This window comes from Bubalus kerabau, chromosome 9 (genome assembly GCF_029407905.1).
Source record: "Bubalus kerabau isolate K-KA32 ecotype Philippines breed swamp buffalo chromosome 9, PCC_UOA_SB_1v2, whole genome shotgun sequence".
Lineage (NCBI taxonomy): Eukaryota > Metazoa > Chordata > Mammalia > Artiodactyla > Bovidae > Bubalus > Bubalus kerabau.
The window spans coordinates 48,122,754-48,140,911 of record NC_073632.1 but is presented as its reverse complement, the minus strand read 5'-3'; the positions used below and the strand labels follow the sequence as shown (position 1 = coordinate 48,140,911).

The 18,158-nt window shown below is 42.5% G+C and overlaps 1 protein-coding gene across 1 annotated transcript; it reads left to right on the top strand.

The window, feature by feature from the left end:
• Window positions 1-6,787: 6,787 nt before the first annotated feature.
• Window positions 6,788-8,270, top strand: GPR6 (G protein-coupled receptor 6). Its single transcript, XM_055591470.1, has one exon. The coding sequence runs from the start codon at window positions 6,798-6,800 to the stop codon at window positions 7,893-7,895; it is 1,098 nt and encodes a 365-aa protein (XP_055447445.1). The 5' UTR covers window positions 6,788-6,797; the 3' UTR covers window positions 7,896-8,270.
• The last annotated feature ends 9,888 nt before the right edge of the window (window positions 8,271-18,158 follow it).

Here is an 18,158-nt window from a genome sequence, read left to right as displayed (position 1 = left end):
CTGTTAAGTGGTCATAATCTCCTGTACAGATGACCACAATAGACTCTTAACAGGTTCACCTAAACCCATTCTTGCTCTTCTCTACTCCATTCACTCCATAAGTTGTAAGAGGGACCAAATCTGATTATATCAACCGCCTTGCTTAAGAAAATCTATCACTGGCCCCCCACTACCTTCAGGATAAAATCCAACTCGTGCCATGGTACAGGAGGCCTTTATGAGTTGGCCCACCTATCTGATGTGTCTCTGCTCCTGCCCTCTTTTTCTGACATGCCAGCCACAAATAACTGCCCATGGTCCCAGTGACCTGCACCAGCCTCACCTGACCTCATGCACAGGCAGCTCCCTCTGCCTAGAACACCTCCATGTCTTCCTTACCTTCCATGTCTGTGAGTCATCCTTCAAGATTCAGTTTGGGCATCATCTCCATCATCACCTCTGAGAGGCATTTCCTGATTTCTCTAGGCTGGCTGATAGTCTTCTCCCAAGTGCCCTCATTACCCCTGTGATCAATTCTTTTTATAATATGTACCATGCTTTTTCCACATAATCCATTTACTTGTTCCTGAGAACAGGGGCCTATTATGGCATCTTGATTTTCTAGTACAATGCTTAGCTAGTAATAGGTACTCAATAAGGGTATGCTGAATGAATGAATGGCTAGGCAAAAGTATGGAAAATAATTATAATACAACATACAGAAAAACTGACAATACACCCTTAATTACAAAGTAAAAGCTGAAATTGTGCACTGTATGTATAGTACATGCATACTAGGCAATATATCTACATCAAATAATATGCATCTACATCAAATATATATGCATGTGGAAAAGTTTGGGAAATGATCATTCACGAGACATGTATTGAACACCTCCTCTGTGACAGATCATACTGATGGGAAGATTAATTAGAACTTGTCCATCCCCTCAAGAAATTTACAATCTTGTTGGGGTGGAGGAAGCAATCCTTTTTAGCTGATGGGAATATGGGTGAAAGTTTTTCTTTCAAAATTCCCTTTAGCTTTTTTAACAATACATTTTAAAAAGCAGCTTATAAAACAGAAGAAGTCATCTATAAATGCTGTTCATAGTAATTTTGAAGTTACAAACGACCTCATTTTGGCTACATCTATCCAAGGCAAAGCATCTCTGAGTTTTGGAGTCCGCATGCCTTTGCACACCTTGAGTCCGTGGGTGTTTGCTTTCCTGTGACATTGCTTATGTCTTGTGCACAATACACTTGCTGGTGTCCTGTGTGCCCTTGGGTAACTTATTTCACCTCTCTAAACTTCAGTTGTCCAATCTTCAAAGAAAATAACCCAAACTCCATGTAATTGTTTCAAAGAATAAAATGAGAAAATGAGTTTGAACCCACGGTGTGAGCTTCAAAGCACTTTGAAAATGTAGGGCACAGCAGATTAAAAGACTATCTCCTTGTTACTTTTCAAATATACCAATAGACCCAACTTTATCATTCTCATATCCAGCTGGTAATCTAAGTTGCAAGACTACACATATCTTCATAAAACTTAATAGTTATTTTCATCATATATGAAAAAATATATATTGTTTTTTAAAAAACATGCATTTTACTTATTAAAAAAATATTTATTTGGTTGTGCCATGTCTTAATTGCTGCATGAGGGACCTCTGACCTTCCTTGCAGCATGCATGTGAACTCTTGGTTGCAGCACATGGGACCTAGTTTCCCTACCAGGGATCCAACTGGGGGTTTCTGTATTGGGAGCATGAAGTCTTGGTTATTGGACCACCAAAACATATGTTTTTAAATGTTATTATTTTTCCTGATTTTCTCTCATACAAAAAACAGAGGTGCTGCTCACCAACTGAATTAAATAAAAAATTTCAACTGTCTTGCATAATGTTCTGCATCATATGGACAGGTAATGATAGTAATGTAGTCTGCTCCTTTTCTAAATTTGATGGGAATATCAGGTGATGCTGAGCTCCTAGGGTAATGGCCTTTTGAAGTGAAGATTGCTCACCTGAAGTGAAGCAGGAGTATCTCTGATGTGTTTGGACAGGCGCAAAATATATACTTTGGACATTATGATCAATTGTTAATGCCTTATGGGGAGAGGAAAGCATGTGGACTGGTGAAAGCAAAGAAAAGGAGATATTTTAAATATCATTCATTTGCCTCAGCATATGTCCCCAAAAGATTACTTCCACCCACCACCTTCGTTTTGGCCAAACAGTGTATTCAGTGGCCCTTTGTGATTCTTGCCTCTTTCAGCAATAATCTTTCTTAGTAACAGCTTCATATATCTCACTAAGCACCTGCTCTCTTACTGAGCTGTCAGCACAAGTATCTGTATACCAGCAAATAGACTTATACTTCCCAGTAGAAAACTGTATTTTTTGTCTCTAAGAGCCAAGTGGAAGGAATGTGTATGTATTTGTGTAGATGCTCAGAGAGAGAGGCCAGAATTGGTGGTATGGGTCTTTCCAACCTAGTTTTATAAGGTCTAGACAGCTTGGCTGACTTCAACTCCGGTTTTCTAAAACATAATTGATTTGCAAAGATCTGGGCCAGGAGAAGGCACACCTGGGAAGTGGCTGTGAACCCACAAGAGGGAACAGGAAAAATACCTAAAAGCTACAGAAAAATAGAGGTTCTGGGGCAACCAGAATTTAGAGCTCCTTGATGGAGCCATTGAGTTTGTCGGGGCCAAAAGGGGACCACATGTCAGCCTTTGTCTTGGGCCGTAAAGGTGGTTCCTGTGAGTGTGGAAAATTAAAGGTCTACTGAGGATTGGTTAGTGTCCTGAATCTGAAATTACACCAAATGATTTGAAGTTGGATTGTTGCTACATATTGGAACCATTCCAAACTCCAAATCTAAACTGCATGCTAAACTCACAAGGAGATTGTATGATTACTTAGATGAGTATTCTCAACCCTGTTTCCCATCAGAGTCTTTAGGAAACTTGATGCCTAGTTCTCACTCCAGATCAAATGAACTTCTGGGTGAAAGATCCAGAAGTCAGTTGTTTTAAAAAGCTTTCTAGATAATTTGGACATGCAGCCAGGGTTGGGAACCACTGGTCGAGACTGAGACTGGCAAGAAATAGCCAAGGGAATTAGAGAAAGAGTTGAGCTTGACAGACTGTAATTCCTGAGCATAATCTCAGAGAAGGAAAATTTCCTTGTGTTCATGCTTGTATATTGCTATAATACAAAGGCACCAGAGGATCTGTTGGGTTTGTCACTGGGGTGGTAATGATGAGTTTAACCTGTGCCTATAAGCTGAAAATAAAAATCCACACACCACAAAACATAACCTGGATCAAACAACCTGCTGGATGAATAATACATTTAGTCGTGTGCTTCAGTCAAGTATCAACAATTCACAGACTAGAAACCCACTCAAGGAACATCAAGGTTTGAAATGTTTGTAGTAGAGACTACAAATAGCAATTTCAAGGGATCCAGGGATTTAGACTCCCAGAGCTGGCAACCAGACACGCAGGGACTGAGGTCATTCCCTCCACATCTCAGTCATTTGATCTCCCTTATCTCCTTTCCTCTATGCACATCTGCTTCACTCTTCTATTGCAGCTGTCTTCCTCTGATTCTCATTTCACACAAGGTTCAACATGAGTGATCCAGCCCTAACTTATCATGCTCTTTCAGGTCCAGAGCCCAGTACTGACTGACAACTGTCACAATGTTTCTTAGTTAAATTTTCAGGAATGGTCCTGAATGATGTCCAGTCACTGGTCCAGTGAATGATGGCTGATCTTGTTTAACCTTGGGTCAGGCATCAACCTCTTTCCATAAGCTGGGCCAGGAGTGGAAATTGTCACAAAGTTCACAGGTTGAACATTCTAGGAGACTACTGGAAGGGCAGGCTCTTGTGGGGAACTGTGGGAAAAGTAGGCAGTGAAGTACATCTAATTCCTGACCATAAACAATGAACTACACACCTTTTTTCTTTCCCATCTTCTGCCTCCCAGGAGACAAAAGTGAATATGGGAGAAACAAGGTGGAGCTTGAAAGAATGCCCTGTTTGCTGTCAGGACCCAGTTTAGTATATGAGAGAGGTAACCACAGACTGGCATGACTGAAAGATAGTCTACAAACCCTCACAACCAGCATTAATGTACGTGAATATACATATGTCATCTTCCTCCTGAAACTACTGAAAAGCCAATCCATTCTTGGCAATGGTGACAGCCTGAAAATGTCTGAAACACAGGATCTCTGCTTAATCTTAACCTCACACTTACCGCTGCATTGTGACACGTAAAACTGTAACACATTCAGATACTAAGAAAGATCCTCTGATCTTTCATCTCATTGTTTGGGAAATCTGCGATTAACATGTGATTACAGCGGTTTGACAGTTTGCTTGACAGCTCTGAAATAACATTCTTGATAATCTTCTACTGAAACTCAAAATGGCACTTCCAGAAACAGAACTTCAGCCAAATTGCAAATTCACAAGAATTTTATAAACTCTCCCAATGGAGAAATTGTGTGTAAATTCATTTTATGGACTCACACTAGCTATTGCAGCCAAAGATTTGAATGGTCCTATTAGTTTTCCTGCTTTTTGTAGTTAAGTATAGCTGAACTGAGATAGGAGGGCAAGATGAGCCTGGACTTAGGGGGCATATTTAAACGGAGAAGGCCAGGATAAAAATCTACCTTCCACTCCAGCCTGTACACAAGTTTGAATATATATATATTTTCTTTTTGAGGCAAAGTGAAGCCAGTAGAGGGAAGAAGTTACACAGGGAAAAGTATAGGAAGCACCAGCAGCAAATGTCTATTTTCACCTTGCCTAGAGCATGTGGCCCCTGAAAATCATGTCTGTGGCTCTGATATAATGCCATCATGCCAATAAGAAATCGTTTATTCCAGAGCCTTAGGTGGAGTCAACTATTCTAGCTTTTCCCCCCAAGTACAGGTACTGGAGATTGTGGCTAATTAAAAAAAGAAAAAGAAGTCTAATACTTGTATTTTACTGACAAAACAAAACACCTTTAAACCAAAAGGATGAGTTATCCAAGTTGAAAATAAAACTCCTGCCTACTGAAATCTGGTGCAGCTGAGTTAGCACTATTTTCATCCTGTAATTTGTTTTATAGGGTACTAATTAACAGGGCAAAGTCTGTTGCCAGGAAAGTAAATCACATTTTGCTGCTTTCTTCTTTTCTAACAAGACACAGACCTGGTCTTTAATTAAAGAGCAAGTTCCAAGAGCACTATCAGTTAGTGCGATCGGGGAACATTTGGCTGGGGAGATCATGGTGAAACCATCTGTGCAGAGTTCAAGAAAGATAGTGAGAGAGAGGAAGAAATGGAGGGAGAGAGAAGAATTGATTGCACAGGTAACCGTCAAAAGAAGACATTGCTTTCCTCAAATGTCCCATCTTTTCTCTGTTCCCCACAACTCAGCTTTTCTTCTCTAGCTCTACTCAGCTGACAAGGCTACCACAAACATCCTTTTAAGAAACCCTCACTGTCCCTTCCATACCAGTTCATTCCTGTCCCCTAAGTTTTTTTTTGTTTTTGTTTTTGTTTTTTTGTTTTTTAAGGTAGCACCTTTCTGATTGGACCTCTCTGCACCAAGCTCCCTCTTCTCCAGGGCTTTTTCTTCAACCTGCCCCCCTCAGTGACCTCCGGCCCTGGGTCTTGCTGCCTGGCTAGTGCAGCTCATCTCCCACCCCTCCCCTCCCACTTCACCCTCCTTGCCTTCCCTTAGTCTTCACTCTTTTCCCCTTTGCCTCTTTCTCCCATCTATTCCTGGAGGTTCCGAGCTGGTGGCGACCCTCCGACCTCTCCTTCTATGAATCCTCTGAAACATCGTTTGGGGAGGGTATGTGGTGAGGGAGGTAGCTGATGGGCGGGCAAGGAGAGCGAGTGCCTGGCTTGCACTCTGGAGCCAGGAACCTGACGTCACCGCGCCCTGCCTGTCAATCTCCAGCCGGCGCGCTGCTCTTAGCCGCTTTTTCTTCTACTGACTGTATTTCTCAGTCTCCGCAGCACCCGCACAGCGACAAGCTCGCGGCACTCCTCTGCGTGCTGGGCGGGCCACCTCCTTCAGGAGTCGGCTCTGTTCGCGCGGGGAGCGCAGCCTGGCGCCCCATCGCAGCGCTCATGATCAGCGATTTCCTGAAGCCCTGACTCCCCAGGTGAGCAACCGGGCTCTCTAAAGGAACTTTGAGGGTGTGCAGAGGGGAAGTGGTGAAGGATGGCCAGGGGATGAATCCGTCTCACCCCGGAGAAATGGAACCAAACTGATTCCACACTCTCCACCTAAAAAGACATTCCAGTTTCTCTCCCCCCAAACCGCTTTCCTAGGGGTCTCTGAAGCCAACGGGGTCCTCTGTGCTCCCAGAGCGCAGAAACTTATCTTTCAGCACCGCGGACAGCGATTCCGCCGCTTAGTTGAAAGCGCCTGACCAAGCCGGTCCCGGGCAGGACTCTCTGGGGCCGACAATAATAGTCTGGTGCACAAGATGCGGTTGCAAATACGGGCACACTTACGTGATCTGTGTGAATGTGAGTGCATGTTCTTCGTGTCTTGATCTGTGCAAAAACTCAGATACCAGTGCGGCATCCCTTGTGCGTTTCACTCTCTCACTGGCTCACTCAACAGGTATTTTTTATTTTTGGCTCTCAACCACTGCTTCCTCGCTCTGCTCTGAGGCGGGATGGGCAGTACGAGCGGGGCAGCAGCGCCCGGGGAAGTCCCCTGGCGGGGTGAACCGCACACTTGACACTTGTTCTCCCTCTCCACGCAGGGTGTAACGTCCCGCCGCGATGAACGCGAGCGTATCTTCGTTCAACGACTCCCAGGTGGTGGCAGTGGCGGCCGAGGGTGCGGCGGCAGCAGCCACCGCAGCAGGAGCGCGGGACACCGGTGAATGGGGGCACCCGGCAGCCGCAGCGGCGGCGGCGCTGGGGGGAGGCGGCGCAGCTAATGCGTCGCTGGAGTTGTCTTCGCAGCTGCCAGCGGGGCCGCCGGGGCTGCTGCTCTCGGCAGTGAATCCATGGGACGTACTGCTCTGCATGTCTGGGACGGTGATCGCAGGCGAAAATGCCCTGGTAGTGGCGCTCATCGCGTCTACCCCTGCTCTGCGCACGCCCATGTTCGTGCTGGTGGGCAGCCTGGCCACCGCCGACCTGCTGGCGGGCTGCGGTCTCATTTTGCACTTCGTATTCCAATACTTGGTGCCCTCAGAGACCGTGAGCCTGCTCACTGTGGGCTTCCTTGTGACCTCCTTCGCTGCCTCAGTCAGCAGCCTGCTGGCCATCACGGTGGACCGCTACCTGTCTCTCTATAACGCACTCACCTATTACTCGCGACGGACCCTGTTGGGCGTGCACCTGCTTCTTGCTGCCACCTGGACCGTGTCCTTAGGCCTCGGGCTGCTGCCGGTGCTTGGCTGGAATTGCCTGGCGGAGCGCGCCGCCTGCAGCGTGGTGCACCCGCTGACGCGCAGCCATGTGGCGCTGCTCTCTGCCACCTTCTTTGCGGTCTTCGGCATCATGCTGCACCTGTACGTGCGCATCTGCCAGGTGGTCTGGCGGCACGCACACCAGATCGCGCTGCAGCAGCACTGCCTGGCGCCACCCCACCTTGCTGCCACCAAAAAAGGTGTGGGAACGCTGGCAGTGGTGCTGGGCACTTTCGGTGCCAGCTGGCTGCCCTTTGCCATCTACTGCGTGGTAGGTAGCCGCGAGGACCCAGATGTCTATACCTACGCCACCCTGCTGCCCGCAACCTACAACTCTATGATCAATCCTATCATCTATGCCTTCCGCAACCAGGAGATCCAACGGGCCCTGTGGCTCCTGTTTTGTGGCTGTTTCCAGTCCAAAGTGCCCTTCCGCTCCAGGTCCCCCAGTGAGGTCTGATGGCTCCCTCCACCCTCTAACCAACACCACACCCCTAACAAGCCAGCCTTTGGTGAGCTTCTCGGTGCCTGCTGATCAACTCTGAGATCCCAATAGTGTGACTGATTTTGGAAAGCCAGAATAAACATAAACACAACAAACTCACAGAGACAAAGAGGCTTGTTGGCACTTTACATATACAGTGTATACATGTGTACATATATATACAAATATTTGTATCTTCTGGAGGTGTTCAGGATGTGGAATTCCCTGTTCTGTGAAAAAAACTAACAAAAATGTGGTTGTATACTCAAATTGTACATCACATTTGTTGAGTGAAGACATTCCAATACTGCTTAATTATAGCACTTTATTTTTAGCTGCTGAACTGCCAAAACAGTGTTGCCATTTTCAAGAGCAGGGGAAGGGGGTAAAAAGTGTATTTTTGTTGTATGTGATAGAATATTTTGCTGCATATACATCAGTAAATTACAACATATTTTGTACACAAATAAACACATTATAAAAATGTAATTTTGGCATGTGACTGGTGATAGAATTACTATTTGAGACATGAATTATTAGTACATTTACTTTAAAAGTTTATTATGTACCATCTCCATCCTGTGAAAATCTTAATGTAAAAAAATCATACACACTTGCTCATAAATTATCACTGAAACACCTAATCCAGATTATTGGGGAAGTCAGGAAGAGAATAATTACTCACATAATAGCATTCACAGGCCACTAAAGGGTTATTTGTATATCAGTGCAACTTGGTTACTGGGTTTGGAAGACAGGCTGCAAAGGATGTCTGAAACCATTCCTTCATCTTACCACATGTGTGCTTACAAACCCTCAAGCCACAAATTTTAGGTGTATTTTTTCCAGTCTGGAAAGAATTTTAATGTTGAAAATTCATATTGACTGAGCATATTGTTACTGGCCAGGTCTTGTAGCAAAATGCACAGCCTTATAAAATAAATAAATTCTTCAAAGACAAGACCTCAAGATATACTGTGTATATATGAGGTAAATGAAGGTAAGCCCAGCAGCCCACTTTGAGGCACTCTTATCTGCAAAGCACAGGACATTAAATTAATAACCTCAAGAACTAAACTTTCCCATTCCACCAATACATGTGAATCATAGTTAAATCATTCCCTCCTTCCCTTCCTACAGGTCATGTGAGGATAAATAATATATGTGGACAAATTCTGAGCACCTATGAAGATATATGCACACAAGCACAAGTAGTCACTGGCCTTAGGCCTTAGGAAAATATACACAAGCAAAAATTTTTATATAGTTCACAAATATTTATTTAATGCCTACTATCTGCTAGACACAGTCCCAATGCTGGGAATACAGAAGCAAACTAAACAGACAAAAGGTTACTCTACTCATAGCATTATCCTCTAGTGGGGGAGATAGTTTACAAGCAAATAAATCCATAAGAAGAAATTTATTATAAAGAATTGTCTCATGCTACTGTGGAGGCTGGGACGTCTCAAGGTCTACAGTCGATAGGAACAAGCTGGAAACCCAGGAGTGCTGATGGTATAGTTCCAATTTGAGTATAGAGGCCTGAGAACCAGGAGAGCCCACAGGTTCAAGACTCAAGAAGAACTGTTGTTTCATTTAGAAACATAAAGGCAGAAAAAGACCAACATTTCATCTCAGGTCAATCAGGCAGCAGGGCTTAGTTCTTTTTTGTTTCTGGTCTTCAATTGATTCGATGAGGCCCCCCCTACAGTTAGGAGGGCAATCTGCTTTACTCTGTCTACTGAGTCAAATGTTAATCCTATCCAGAAACAGCCACAGACACACCCTCACAGACACAGCCAGAATAAGGTTTAACCAAATGTCTGGGCTCCTTGTGGTCCAGTCAAATTGACACATAAAATTAACCATCACACCAGCAGAACACAGTGACCCAAAATAAAGGAGAAAAGGTGTTTCAGGAGGGAGTAGTCAATTGGGTCAAACCCTGCTGAGAGAGTAAGTAAAACGAGGATTAAAAACAATGACTATTGATTTTGTAATGTGACTATCATTGGTGAACTTGACAAGAGAAACTTCAGGAGAATGAGGGGAGTGGGTATCGATTATAGAATGCATAAGAGAAAATGTATAAACAATCTAGTCTCCAATATCTTGCAACAGAGCTGTGACCTTTTTAACACTACAAAACACACTAAGATTTATAGGTTTATTGTTTTATTGTGTCTATGAATTGAGATCCAGGAAGATCAGCATTATTGCTCATTCATCAAATTAACATTTTCTAATGAACAACCTTTATAGACTATTCAGCAACATCAGACACTCTCTCAGGCCCTATTAGTATCCAGGATGCATTCAAGCGGACTGAAATAACAAAAGCTCTGGCTATAAACTTTCCAAACATGTGGTAGGGAAAACAACATAATTTCAAGGTGGAACAAAGTCAAATTATTATACATGTTAAAATTTCAGAGAAAAATTTTTGCCATCAGCAGATTAAGAAAGTTCAAGACTAAGATAGTAAGACAGACCATGGATCTGACTTCAATCCACTTGGTATTAATATTCAATATCTGCCCTAAATGTTTGAAAGAGCTAAGAACAAGAAGATACTAAACAACCAGGCTGTTAATATTCCTGGCTTACACAGCTTGTCGGGCTGTGTATTGTCAATGGGCTGCATCTTCACCTATCTGACAATGTAAGGATACAAAACTGTGAGTATGTCTTGAAACATTTCTATAAAGGAATGTCATATGTTCATTTGACCCATCTATTAATAATCTCTATTTTAAGACTTTAAGCTAATTGCTGGAAGCATATAGTCTTTGCAAAAAGCAAGAGTCAACATCCAACACCTTACCCACTTTGATAAGTAATAGGCATCTAAATTTAATACATTTAAATAAAGCCACGAATCTTTACCTCAGTAAGTGCTGTTTCTCCCTTCTTTACCATCTAAATTAATGACAACGTCATCCTTCTAGTTGTTCAGAGCAGAAACCTTGGAATCACACCCTTCCCTTTTTTTCATACCTCCCATCCAACATGGATGCCTGTTGCCTTTATGTTTAAAATATATCTAGACTCTAGCCACTTCTCACCATCTCTACCATCTCTATAATCATCATCTCTTACCTGAATTACTGTGGCAGCCTTCTCTTTGGTCTCCTAGCCTCAGTTCTTGTGTCCTTCAGTCTATTGTCTATACAGGGGTTCATCCCACAAATAATTGCTCCTTTGACTATCCTTCAAATCAGAGCATGAGCCCACTGGCAGTACAGTCTGTCTCAAAAGAACCAACTTTGGGAAGAGGCATTTAGGCTCAATAAATAGGTCTTGAGGAAGAATTTCTTTAGTAAGGAATTTGGGAGTCTTGGGGTATATGGTGCCTAGTCTAGAAGTGAAGACACAAACTCTTCACCCCCACAGCTGGAATGGGCATACAACAGAGGTCTCTGCAGCATGAGGCCCAGGGCAGGCCTCACTTGGCCCAAGGTATTAGTTTCTTATTGATGTTGTAGCAAATGACCACAACCTTGGTAGCTTAAAACAATACATATTTATTCTCTTACAGTTATGAAGACCAGAAGTCTGCACTATATTTCACTGGTCTGAAACCAAGATTTAAGTAGGACTACACTTTCTTTAGAGCTTCTAGGGGAAGAGTCTGTTTCCTTAACTTTTTCAGCTTTTAGAGTTGCTTTTTTGGCCTGTGGCCCCTTCTTTCATCCTCAAAACCATCAGTGTATTATCTTGCTTTAGTGGTTACACTGCCTCCTTTTATAGTCAAATCTCCTTCTACCTCCCTTTTATAAGGACATTTGTGATTATATTTAGGACTCACCCAGATAATCCAGAATAACCTCCCCATCTCAAGATTCTTGATTTAATCACATCTGCAAAGTCTCTTTTGCCATGTAAGGTAATAGCCACAGCTCTGAGAACAGTACTAATGAAAAGTGCAATAATAAAGGCATACATAGAGAGTAAGGATCCCATACGAAGGTCAGGGAAATGCTATGGAAATCCACTAGAAAGGCAATACTGAGCAGAGTCAAGAAGAACAAAAAGCATTTTCAAGGCAAAGGACATTGAAGGGGAATGTTCCAGACCAAGAGGACAACAGGAAGCACAGAAGTATGGCCCATTCAGAGCAATGCAGGCCATTCAGCACAGCTGGAGTGTTTAAGATCTAGAATCTAGAGAGGAAGTAATAGGAGATAAGTCTGGAGAAGTAGGCAGGAGCCAGATTACAAAGAGCAGTGTTGGGAATGGTCTGCAGGTGGGAAAGGCTGGCGGCCAAGAGACTATTTTGGAGACCAGTTATAGCAATCCAGGTGAGAGGTGATGTTAACATCAGCTAAGAAGGCAAAGGAGGTACATAGAAGGGGATGGAACCAAGAGGTCTCAAAGAAGAGTGTCTCTAAGTGAGTGATTGTAAGAATTAAGCAACAGTTTGGAGTCAAGGATGCTCAAAGGGTGGATACATTATGATGGGAACATAGCAGGAAAGGCAGATTTGAGAAAGAGGGCACTGAATCAAGTTTTCTACATATTAAATTTTGGGATTTGTGGAAATATCCAAGTGGAGGCAGGCAGCCCTGTGGATTTGGAGCTGGCAAGAATGGCATGAATGGAGACAGAATTTCGATAATCATTGACCTTAAGGTGTAAGTGAAGCCACAGGAAAATGAAAGTGAAAGCCACTCAGTCATGTCCGATTTCATGACCCCATGGACTACAAAGTCCATGGATTTCTCCAGGCCAGAATACTGGAGTGGGTAGCCATTCCTTTCTTCAGGGGCCAACCCAGGGATCAAACCAGGTCTCCTGCATTGCAGGCAGATTCTTTACCAACTAAGTCACCAGGGAAGCCCAAGAATACTGGAGTGGGTAGCCATTCCCTTCTTCAGCAGATCTTGCTGACCCAGGAATCAAACCGAGTCTCCTGCATTGCAGGCGGATTCTTTACCAACTAAGCTAGTCAGACATCAGAATAAAGCCACGGGAGGGATTGAGAAAAGGCCAAAGTTACAGTCTTGACACAAAACATATGGGGGTACAGTGAAGGAAAGCAAAGGAGAAAAGAAGACTAAGGAGGAGAATTGAGGGGATACCCTGGGAAAACCAAGAGGAAAAATGTTTTAAGAAGGAAGTGACTGGGAACTCCCTGGCAGTCCAGAAGTTAGGACTCTGTGCTTGCACTATGCAGTGCCTGGGGTTCAATCCCTGGCTGGGGAACTAAGATCACACAAGCCAGAGGAGGGGCATGACCAGAAAAAAAAAAAAAAAAAAGGAAGTGATCAGCTATGTAAAGGCTGCCCACAGTTCAAGTAAGAGAAAGTTTGGAATGTGCTAGATTTAGGAACATGGTGGTCATTGGTGATCTAAGTGAGAACAACTTAAACAGAAAGCGGGTTAAAAGCTAGACTGCAGTAAGTTGTGGAGGCAATGGGAATTTTCTAATTTTTTTCAGTATATTTAACTTTAAATCAAAGGTGAAAAATAGGGTGGTAGCTTGAGGGAAGATAAGGTCACAATGTAATCTTTGCTTTGTTTTTTAAAGATAGGCAAGAACTGAATATAAGACTGATACCCTGTAACTGGAAAGATGGAAGCTAGCAGAGAAAGCTCCCAGAATAAGTCTTCACAGGAGAATGGGGTCCAAAATGTAGTGTGAGAGGGAGAGAGGGATTTAGACGGGAGGAGGTGGAGACATGACTCCTCTGCTCTGACAGGAGTCAAGGTGGGAATAAGTGGAACTGATAGAGCTAAGTTTATAGATGGTGGGAGGAAGTTCACAAAGTTCCCATCTGACACTCTCAATTTATCTGAAGGAGGAGTGCCAGGTAAGTGACTACTGCAAGAAGTATCAAGAACCTAAGTTGATGGCATTGGGAACAAAGCTGTGAACTTGGAATAGTGTAATCATTTAATCAAAATTAAAGGTCAGAGCATATCAAGTATTGCAAGGATGCAGAACCATTGGAATGTTCTTGTATTGACGGCGGGAGTGTAAAACAGTACAAACACTCTGGGGAAAAGTTTGGTGGTTTCTTAAAAACGTAAACATACTTCTTCTACATGACCCCGTTATTCCACTCCTGAGGATTAATCCAAGAGAAATTAAAGCATATGTCCATATAAAGACTTGTACATAAATGTTTATAGCAATTTTACTTGCAATACCCAAAAACTGAAAACAACTCAAATGTCCATTACAGGTAAGTGAATAAAAATAAACAAATTGTGGTACATCTATACAATAGAATGCTACTTAGAAATGAAAAAGAATGAACCATTAATATGCACAACAACATGGATAAATTGCCAAATAATTATGTTGGGTGAAAGACACCAGGCAATAAAAGAACACATATTGTAAGATTCCATTTTTATTAATGTATAGTGACAGAAAGCAGGCCAATGGTTGGATTAGGGGAGTAGGGATGGGAAAGCGAGAGAGGCAGAGATCTCAAAGGGGCACAAGGAAACATTTGGGGTGATAGGTTCATTATCTTAATTGTGATGATGATTTCATGGGTTTGACATATATATATGTCAAAACTCATGAATCTGTATACCTTAAATATGTACATTTTATTACACATCAGAATTAGTCGCCCAGTCGTGTCCAACTCTTTGCAACCCCATACATCAATTATACCTCAATAAAGCTGTAATAAATATGTGTCAGAGAAAGAACCATAGTAAAATAGAATCTAATTAAAAATAATACCATATGAAAATAAAATGTGAAGTTCCAACATGGCATGATTCACGAATCAGGATAAGTTATGCTACGGTAACAACAATCCCCAAAATCACAGTGACTTAAACACAGCAATTCTCACTTACATAAGGTTAACTGCACTGCCTGGGCAACTTCCCAAGACAACTGTTGTATAAGCAGCAAAGTAGCCATCCATCTTCTGGCTCTATCTCCACAACATGAGGCCATCTCTATAATCACTAGGGCAAGGGAGGACTGGAGGGACTCAAACCAGCAATGAAATGCTTTGGCCCATAAATGACACTTCCATTCATAGCCCATTGTGTATAGCTAATCACCTAGCCAACCTAACTATAACGGCATGGGGAAAGATAATAATCCTGAATACTCAGAAAGAAAGGTAAATCAGAAATGGATGAATTCAAAAAATTCAAGATTTCAAGAGCGACTACATGATCCATACCATTCCAAACTGAACATCAAGTTGCAGACAGAAGAGATTTACAAGGTTCAGACCCAAATTTTCAATTATTTAAGACCAGACAAAAGTTTATTTTCCTTTAATAAAACTTTACGTTATGGGGTTGTTGAGTTCATTTGGTAGAACACAGTGTAAAAAAGTCAAGGCTCGAAGTGAGCATGAAGGAAATGCAGTTCCAGACTGCAGCCTGATTTTCTAACCTCAGTCAGACTCTGCCCCTAGTCACACAGGAGCGGAGAACTGTGAAGGTTTAGCCCAAACCCTTCTCCATAAATAAGCTAACAATCCCAAACCCCTGTTTTGGTTGTGTTGTTGAGATTTTTGTGAGAAAAACTGAGCAACAGAGTGCTAATTGATGGTGATCAGAGAATCCAGAAATATCTGAATTCTACCACAAACTTACTGTGTAGCCGGGTCTCCTGAATTGCAGGTGGATTCTTTAGCATCTGAGCCACCAGGGAAGCCCTAGAGAAATAGTGAGGGACAATAGCCAATCAAAATCATTAGCTGTTGAAGAGAAGGAAGGATGAAAGAAGTTAGCTGTGACTGAGCTATGGTTTTGGCACATAACCTAAATGCAGAGCATCCTTAGAAACTGGGCTGGATCGCATAGATTGTCTTTTTCTCTTAAACCAAGTGTAAACTGCCTCAGTTCAAAGCTTGATTTCTTTGCCCAATTTAAGCCCTCAATACACAAATCCAGGTCTCAGACCTTGCCATAACTGGTTACAAAACAAAACGAAACCAACACCAAACTTTCAGATATGAGAAGAGAATCAGAAAGAGAGAGAGAAGGCTGGGGGTGGGGAGGCCAACCCAGAGGCCAATTAGCCTGAATCTGGTTGCCTCAGAGGATATCCAGAAGGAACTGGCCAGTCCTCCAGACAAGGAGCAGTACCGTCCCTTCTACTCCAGCCAGAAAGAAGGGAGTCTGCACTTGGCCACTTAACTAGATGAACCAATTGGATCAGTGCTCCTGCAAAGTAAGAGTAGAGAGAAAAGAAGATGGAGAGAGAGAGTGAGGAAAACAGCATTTTCCATGATGTAGTTGTCTGGCTTTTTAACCAGCTGTCAGACCTTGAGAAAATTTGTATTTATTCAGTGGGGAAACACAATAGTAATTACCTTCCAGGGTTGTTGTAAGGGTTAAATGGGCTCATATAAAAAGTTCAATAGTACCTGGTACATGGTAGCACCATATATGCCTTAACTGTTATTTTTATTACTGTTGATGAAAGCAGACTTCATGAATAGTGAATTCACCTAGTCTAGATTTTACAGCTTTAAGTGCATTCTGCTTTTCAAGTTTCCTTCTATTGCACCCACAAAATAGTTTTCATATGTTATCTGTTTTCAGTAACCTACAAATCTCAAAAGGTACCATTTCAATATCTTTAGTTACTGCTTTGAAAGTAATTTGAATACAACATATGTTATTTATATAACATTTTGATACATAGTTGAGATTTTTCTCCAAAACAGCAATTCAAATCAGTATTATGCCCTTTTTTTCCAATGAACATTTAAATCTATGTATTTGCCAAAAAATATTGATCTTTAATTTTCAAATAGAATCATTATATTTAGGAGTACCTGAACAGAGCAACATTGATGCTGGTTATCTCATCTCTGCTTTCCTGAAACCAATTTTTTTGGTACATAAAACCAAACAAAAAATCAAACTGCACACACACAGACACACACATACTTGGGAGTCTCCATTTTCTGTGATTTAGCAGGGTTCACTCACTAGAAGGATATACTACACACCCAGCAGTGGTTTGTGATTCAGGATGCTCTGCAGAACTGGCTTATTTTCTACAGAAATACGGCTATAAGAAATGCATTGTTTGGATCAACTCCAGAGGTGTAGAGCCAACATTCCCAGAATATTGACTGGCTGAACACATTTGAATACATACATACATGTAGGTAGAAGGAAGTGGGGAGAAGGACCTACAGTCACTGAGAGAATCCTCTGAGTACAGTTACTTATCAGTCTGGGCATGTTGTGTTGGGGGAAAAGGGTTTATGGCCATTTGAGTATGCAAGTGAGAGCCATGTCCTGGAAGCCTTTCTGTGTGTGCTGGGTTAAGTCTTAGTGAAACCAAATTCAAGAAGGACTACAGTGCCTGGTAGTGGGGTATTACTGTAATATTCCAGTGAACTTTGTATTAAAAGAATAATTGCTCCTAGATATTTTTATGATTATTATTAATGGGAGCACACAGTAAATAAACATGAAACAGTATTCTTTCCTGCACTGAAAGTGTGTTAAATTTGTATTTTGCCAATTTGTGTTTTGTAAAAACACAAAGATGCTTGTAAAAATGATAGCAGAAGGTAAAGACAGTTATATAGTCATGTTTCATAACTTACTGATAAGTTACATTTCCACCATTATGAATGCACATCCACTTTATTACTGAAACAGCTGAAAGCTGATAACATTATCTTTTGTTGCTGAGAAATTTAATCGGTGTGGGACAGGTGTCATTGGACAGGCTGGTACCGTACCAACAGAACTTTCTACATCACGCAGTGTGCACATGAAAACTAATCTGCCTGGGCTTTGCAGATTGCACTTAACTCCTGGAGCCTGTGGCTATCTGTGATTTCCTTCCTCTCCAGTTGTCAAGGGAGCCAACTGGCCCTTCTGGGGGTTTTGGCTGTAGCATCTGTGCCAATCAGGCCTGGTAGGGACCTTAGAGACCATGTTGCCCAAGTCCTTTGGGTTTCAGACAGTGATATTGTCTTTGGATTCAGTTCAGAGAAAAGGGGTCGTTTACCCAAGACTGCTCAGCTTGTAAATGGAGAAGACATCTGAACTCAATTTACCCAGGCTTCCTGTTTTCCTTCCTTGTCACGGGACATGTTCAGCATTCTGTTAGCCTCTCTCTGCTCCTCCCTCTGTCCTCAGAGATGTCTCCTTCTTACATCCTAGGAAAGCAGCTGGACCAGGACTCCAGGCCAACTCTAGTTAGACTAGAGCTCTGAGTGTGGTTAGGATTGGGGATTCAGGCTGGATTTTCAGCAAGGAGGGTACTGATGGAGGTCT